At 36.3% G+C, this 7,012-nt stretch overlaps 1 protein-coding gene and 1 long non-coding RNA gene across 2 annotated transcripts; one reads left to right on the top strand and one right to left on the bottom strand.

The window, feature by feature from the left end:
- Positions 1–264: 264 nt before the first annotated feature.
- Positions 265–3,155, bottom strand: LOC145593600 (UDP-glucose 6-dehydrogenase 1). The gene is made up of 2 exons (XM_081649876.1): positions 3,000–3,155; positions 265–2,040 (listed from the first exon to the last, which is right to left on the bottom strand). The coding sequence occupies exon 2, from the start codon at positions 2,029–2,031 to the stop codon at positions 589–591; it is 1,443 nt and encodes a 480-aa protein (XP_081506002.1). The 5' UTR covers positions 2,032–2,040; positions 3,000–3,155; the 3' UTR covers positions 265–588.
- Positions 3,156–4,632: 1,477 nt separating this feature from the next.
- LOC145595308 (uncharacterized) lies at positions 4,633–7,012 on the top strand. The gene is made up of 5 exons (XR_014102932.1): positions 4,633–4,876; positions 4,998–5,109; positions 5,539–5,608; positions 5,869–5,943; positions 6,380–7,012. It is a non-coding gene; the product is annotated as an uncharacterized LOC145595308 (long non-coding RNA).

The following is a 7,012-nucleotide window of genomic DNA, read 5'->3' as shown; positions in this document are numbered from 1 at the left end:
CAGTTCTCGAGCAATTTCAACCTTTGAATTCAGGTACACGGATTGCAAAAGTCGTTGTATAAAGCTTAACGGCATGCGTCACTAGGATACCTATACCGGTGGTGGCGTATATCGCTTCTAAGACAGTGGGTACCAAACCAAGGCACAACCGAAGGAGGATAAGTCTTTGACTTGAGTATGGCGATCAAAGTTGTTCCAGGAAAGTTCTTGATTTGTCTAATGTTTTTCATGGAATCAACATGTATAATTCCAACAATCTTCAGCTATAAAAACAAGTGTGAACATCTAATTATTTTTTAACTCAATACAAGTTACAAGAAAGTCCATAAATTGGAGATACATATTTCTATCAAAAGGCTGCAGCATCAAAAATACAATTCAAGGTAAAATATAGGAACGCAACCAAGTCTGCAAAGCTGGTTGTGTTCCTGGTAAATGAACATATTTTGGGGCACGGCGAACAATATAAAAAAGAAAATTAAAAGTACAACAGCTTAGAAGAGCACTAGATATGAATGAATGAAACTAAATTGAATCCTGATATGAACTCTCAAATCTGCACCCCAGAAAAGACCTCTTAACCAAAACCTAAGCCACAGCAGGCATGTCCTTCAGCCAGGGATCCAAAGGCTTACCAATCGAGTACACGATGAACCCAATCTGCCTCAGCTCATCAGCATTCACGATGTTCCTTCCATCGAACACAAAAGCTGGCTTCTGCATGTTGTCAAAAATCCTCTTGTAATCAAGTTTCTTGAATTCATCCCATTCTGTCAGAATGCAGACAGCATGAGCATCTTTTGTGGCCTCATAAGCATCCCAAACCACGCTGACTTGCTTCACAGTTGTCGGACTTGTGGGCTGGAGGTGAATGGGGTGGTCCCAGTCGAACTTTTTCATGGTAAGATCCCGCTGAATCTGGTCCTCTGTAACTTGTGGGTCATAGATGCTCAACCTCGCCTTGTCTCCCAACAACCCCTTGCACACATCAATGGCGGGTGTCTCCCTAGTATCACCTGTATCCTTCTTGAATGCAAATCCAAGAACAGCAATCTTTTTGTTTGAAACAGTGTTGAACATGGAGGCAACAACCCTGTTCACAAAACGGGTCTTCTGGTAATCATTGACCTTGATGACCTGTTTCCAGTACTCAGCCACCTCAGGGAGGCCGTTGCACTCACAGATGTATACCAAGTTCAGAATGTCTTTCTGGAAGCAAGACCCACCAAAACCAACACTAGCGTTCAAAAACTTGGACCCAATCCTAGTGTCCTTACCAACAGCATATGCTACTTCGGTAACATCTGCTCCGGTTGCCTCACAGAGTGCTGACATTGCATTCACAGATGAAATCCTCTGTGCTAAGAAGGCGTTGGCAGCAAGCTTTGAGAGCTCAGCAGACCAAAGATTAGTGGTCAAGATCTGGTCCTCAGGAACCCATTGAGCATACACTTCCTTTAATGACTGGACTGCCTTCAGGCCCTCTGGGGTTTCCCGACCACCAATGAGAACCCTGTCAGGGTTAAAAAGGTCCTGAATAGCAGTACCTTCAGCAAGGAACTCGGGATTTGAGAGGATCTGGTATTTGATTCCTTTGCTGTTGTGTGTCAGAATCTTTTCGATTGCCTCAGCAGTTTTCACAGGCACAGTTGATTTCTCAACAACGATTTTGTCAGACTTTGAAACATCAGCAATCATACGGGCAGCACTCTCCCAGTAGGTCAAATCAGCAGCTTTGCCTGCTCCAAGACCTGTGGTTTTGGTCGGGGTATTTACAGAGACAAAAACAATGTCGGCCTCAGCAACATGCTTTTCAACATCAGTGCTGAAGAAAAGGTTCCTCCCACGGCATTCCTTAACTACATCTTCTAGACCAGGCTCATAGATTGGAAGCTGGTCACTATTCCATGCAGTGATCCGAGACACAGAGATATCAACCACTACAACTTCGATCTTTGGGCACTTTAGTGCTATCACGGCCATAGTAGGGCCTCCCACATAACCAGCCCCAATACAGCAAATCTTCACCATTTTTACTATCTGCAATAAAACAGAACAAATTGATCATGCATGAAAATGACAGAATGTAAAGGGCAAACCAATCTTCGACAATACAGAAAACACCCGACTTGAAAAAAATACAATCTTAAATTCCAGATTTACTTGACTTTCTTTTCATCAGTAATAATAATCAATGATCACTACGTGTTTCACACTTTCACATAATAAACACGTCTAGATCCGATTTATTTATTGATTTTAACAGGTAGAGAGTAATGATCAACCAGATCTCTAAACCGTCTGACTCAAACGGTCATATACCAACATAATCAAACAAATCTCACCTAATACATTAATTAACAGACACTAATAATTAATAGCATATACTTTATTCCATGAAACACCAACAACATTCCATACTATTGTGATTGATACAGAATGGATGAATGGATCAAATCCATAAGTCAATGTCGGTTGATCCCGATCAATGCCATGCTTTAAACATTGAAAATTGAAGTGTGATCCAATGAAAGCACCATAGTATAAGGAAACAAATCAATCAAACAAACACCTATTTTTCTGAACTCTTAAGATTTCCAACATAACATTCAAGATCTAACATTTACTTTAAAACAAATGAAACCCAATTAGCAAATCAACTGTAATTACCTTATTTGTGATTAAAAACAGAATTTCATTAATCAAATCATTCAAAATCGTATCATATGACAGATCTAAATAAGATGTCAGCATGCTTAAAATTGCAACACCATAATACATCCAATGCATGAATCAATACTAGATCCAAAGCACTAAATCAAACAAATAATAACAACAAGCAATAAAACAGAAACAGATCAAATCAAATTCAAAACCAAACTCAAACAAAATACTCCAAAATAGAGAAAACCCATGAAGCTTAAGATTAAAAAAGTACATTTAAAATGGAAAATGAGCAAGAAAACAAAAGTTATAGATCAAAGAAGAAGAGAAAATACCTGTAATAAGAGAGTATAGTTGACTAGAGAAAGAGATGCGGGAGAAAAGGAAGAAAGGTAAGAAGGGCGGGGTGAAGAAGTGAGTATTTATATGCAAAATTGATGAGAAGAATGAAATGCAAGAAAGAGAGAACAGATCTACCCACTGGTAGGAGGATAGTGGGGACACCTTTACTTTGGTTTCAGCATTTTTGATTGAAACTGTAGCGGCAACCATTACGCGTCATTTTTCTATTGCACGTACATAAACTATCGGAATACTCCCTCCATATTTTATTATAATACTCTTTCCTCGGTTTTTTAATACTTGCTACATTTCTCCATCTGCAAAATTTTAGGAGAAATTGGAGAAAATATGAAGGTAACGGGGTAGATGGAAGAATAAAATATTGTAAAAAACAAAAGTATTTGAGAGGATTGGATGAGATTATGAAATTAATAAAATACTCCTTCCGTTTTTTTTTAAATGCATCACTTCCTTTTTAAGGGTGTTTTTATAAATGCATTACTTCCTTATTTAGTAACTTTATACTATATTTTATTATTTCTCTCTCCTACTTTAAACCCCACTTAAATAACTTTATCATTTCTCTCTCCAACATGGTCCCCACTTATATTATACTCCCTTTGTTCCCTTTTGTTCTTTACGTTTAGAATTATGCGCGGTTATTTAGGAAAATTAATTAAATGAGTACAATGAATCATTTTTGCCATCATAATTCATTGGGAGATGGTAAAGGAGACTATTACTACCAAAAAATAATGAAAAAGAAAAGGTTGAAGAAGAGTGAGGAGAGAGAAAGTAATAATGAACATTGAAATTAGTACCCATCTAATATAAAATTGGAAAAAGTACACTATCACATGTAAAATTGAGGGCAATATGAGATGATAAAAAAAATCAAGGGTAAAGTAGTCCAAATTTTATGTCTTACTCCCTTCGTTTTTAAATACTTGCTTCATTTAATTTCTCCATACGCGGAGTTTTAGGAGAAATTGAAGAAAGTAATAAAATTTGGTGGTAGTGGGGTGGGCGGAAGAATAAAAAATTGTATAAAGTAAAAGTAGTGGAGATAATTGGAGGAGGAAGAATATATGTTGGGTCCACTAGGTGAGAGAAATTAATTAAATATTGTAAAAGCTTTCCAAAAAAGGAAATGGAGCAAGTATTTAAAAACGATCGGAAAAGAAAAGTGGAGCAATTTAAAAACGGAGGGAGTAAAATAGAAAAATCCTAAATGTAATGATTAAATAGGAACACCGGTACCCAAAATGAAAACTTAATAAGCAAATGGGAACGGAGGGAGTAAAATATATACTCTTCCTCACATACATTCTCTTACATGGTCCCTATCTTACTCTCACTATAATAAACTATTCACCCACTCACAATATAATATTACACTCCTAAAATTCTGTGTAAAAAAAAAAAAAAAAAAATGAAGGGAGCATGATTTATGTTTGATCCACTAGTTGAAAGAAATGAATTATATCCCTACCCTATAAAAGCGAGGGAGCACAAATTAGAATTGCTCAAAGGTTGGAATGCTTATGAACAGTGCCAAGGCGAAATTACCCATGTATTTTAGCCTAAAAATTCCTTATCTACAATGGCTGGACTATTTTACCCTCTAATTATTTACATGTGCACATGGGTGGTCTCTCTCCTCCATACTTTTCAGTCTTTCTCCTCATTTTTCTTTTTCCCTGATTTACTCTCAGTCTCTCAATTTTCTTGTTTGATTCCATTGAAGCATACTCCCCGTTCTCTCTCCTCCTACTCTCTTTCTCTTTCCTCTTCTATTTTCCTTCCACTTTCAGTCTTCCATTGAAGCTTACTCCGATTTTTCCATTGAATATCCACCATTGAAGCTAAGGTAAGATGGATAGAGTGAATTTTTTTATTTCACATTAATTTCTTTTAGGTATAGGGTTTTAAAATTCTTTTGGTTTCTTAATTCCGAAATTAACTTAAATTTTCGATCTGTGGTGATTTAGGGTTAGGGTTTTTGTTTGGCAATTTTTTTGGTGGTGTTGAAATGGTGGCGGATGTGATCATTTACCCTCAAATAAATCATCAACCCACCTTATTTGTCCTCTTCGAATCAAGGTAATTCCTCTTTTCTTCATTTCAGTTGTAATATTTGCTACCCTTTTAGGGTTAGATCTAATACTCAATTTCGCTGTTATTTTTTGTTTGCTGGTTGAGAAGCAGAAAGGTTAAGAATTTTTTCTTGAATGATTTAGCAATTATGGCTCTGGGGTTCGTAAATTTTGCAAGTTTACCCCATTAGGAAATGCAAGCACAATTCCTCTTCTATAATGATTTATTAGCAAACTTTTTCATTGCAATGGGGTAATGATTTAGCAAATATAGTCAGCGAATTTGTTGGCAAGTTTACCCCATTTCAATCCCTAATTTCGTCCCCATTAAAATCAAAACTTCATATTAATTTTCTATTTAATTTTACAGTATACTCAATTTAGGGTTCTTCCAATGTGAATTATTGAACTATTGATTAATTTGGGCTATTTCTAGGGTTTATTGTCCATTGAAGGCGTACAGCGTGTTTTGAGCTTAATCTCCACCATTAAACCAACTTCTTGAGGTAAAATGTTTATCCTTTTTATAATCACCCATATCTTTGGACAATCTGGGATATAGCTTTAATTTTCGTTGAAATCCACGAATCCTTTTTGTGCTATGTTTTTCTGGTTACTTTTCTCAATTAATTCTCTCAAATTTGATTGAAAAATCGAACTATTGAGGATTTTTCGCCCTTTTGATTCATCTGGGTATCTATATCCATGAAATGATTTGATAGTTAATATTGCTTTCTTTGAGTTTGGTGGTTGTGAATTTTAATAGGGCGATACAAGGGGGTCTGCTAAGGATGGTGAAGCCTCGGGCGAAAGGGATGCACTGGGAAATCAATAACCTCTGGTAGAGTTTTAATTGTTACAATTGTAATTGATTGTGAAAATTTTACCTTTGACATTTGTATTTAGAAGTAGTAATGACCCATTCTATACTAAGACAATGATATCCTATGTAACCTTCAACCTTATGATTGACAAATTGAGTGAGCTCTTAGAGTTTTAGCTCTTTGTTTTATCAATGGGTGTAAAAAATCGAGGCATTGATTGAAGTGATAATTTTCTATATTTTTCTTAACTCTAATCTAACCTTTGAAACTTTCTTACTCTGTTGAATATGATGGTTTGAAAGTGAGAATACAAGGAACAAATCGTTTATGGGATTATATATATTTGAGTAATAATATTTTTTTGGCAAATTATGTCTTTTAGTAGCTTGTAATTATAATGGCATTTGTTTCCTTTAGTTAAGGTGTTGACTTTATTGATCTTTAATTTTGCAGAAAAACTCTCAACATTTGGCGAATTTGAAGCAGCTCAACTCAGAGAAAGTGGCCCTTTAATTAACAGCAAGTGATGCTCCCTCTGAACAGTCTTGGATACCACCTGATCCTGACATTTTCAAGCTAAATATTGATGCGGCTGTGAGCAAAGATGGAAAGGTGGGTTTTGGTATGGTTGTACGTGATCAGTGGGTTGATGTTTTAATGTCTGGCAGCAAGCCCCTAGCAAGACAATGTAGTGTTCTTAAGGCCGAAGCTGAAACTGCTCTGTTTGGGATAAGCTATGCGTTTGATGCAGGTTTCAGAAAGTTGGAAATTACGACTGATTGTCTTCCCTTATTGAAGCTCCTTGAATCACAATCACATGAAAGAACCCCCGTGGAGATGATCATGCTTGACACTCTTAATGTTGTTAGCAAGCTTGACTCTTATGTTTTTTCTTTCTTTCCTAGATGATGTAATAAGGTTGCTGACTCCATTGCAAAGCTCTCTCTATCTTATAATGAGGAGAAAATTTGGATGGAGGAGTGTGAGTTCTCTGTTCTTCTCCTTGTCCTAGCTGATAAGGTGAACTCTTGTTAATTTTAATACTACTCTTTTGCTTCGTGTCAAAAAAAAAAACACTACTTCAAG

This window comes from Chenopodium album, chromosome 19, assembly GCF_948465745.1.
Source record: "Chenopodium album chromosome 19, dcCheAlbu1.1, whole genome shotgun sequence".
In the NCBI taxonomy this organism is placed as follows: domain Eukaryota; kingdom Viridiplantae; phylum Streptophyta; class Magnoliopsida; order Caryophyllales; family Amaranthaceae; genus Chenopodium; species Chenopodium album.
This window is presented reverse-complemented; position numbering and strand designations above follow the sequence as displayed.

Excerpts from the sequence above, each read along its gene's own strand:
- LOC145593600 (XM_081649876.1), bottom strand. The coding sequence starts at position 2,031 with ATGGTGAAGATTTGCTGTATTGGGGCTGGTTATGTGGGAGGCCCTACT.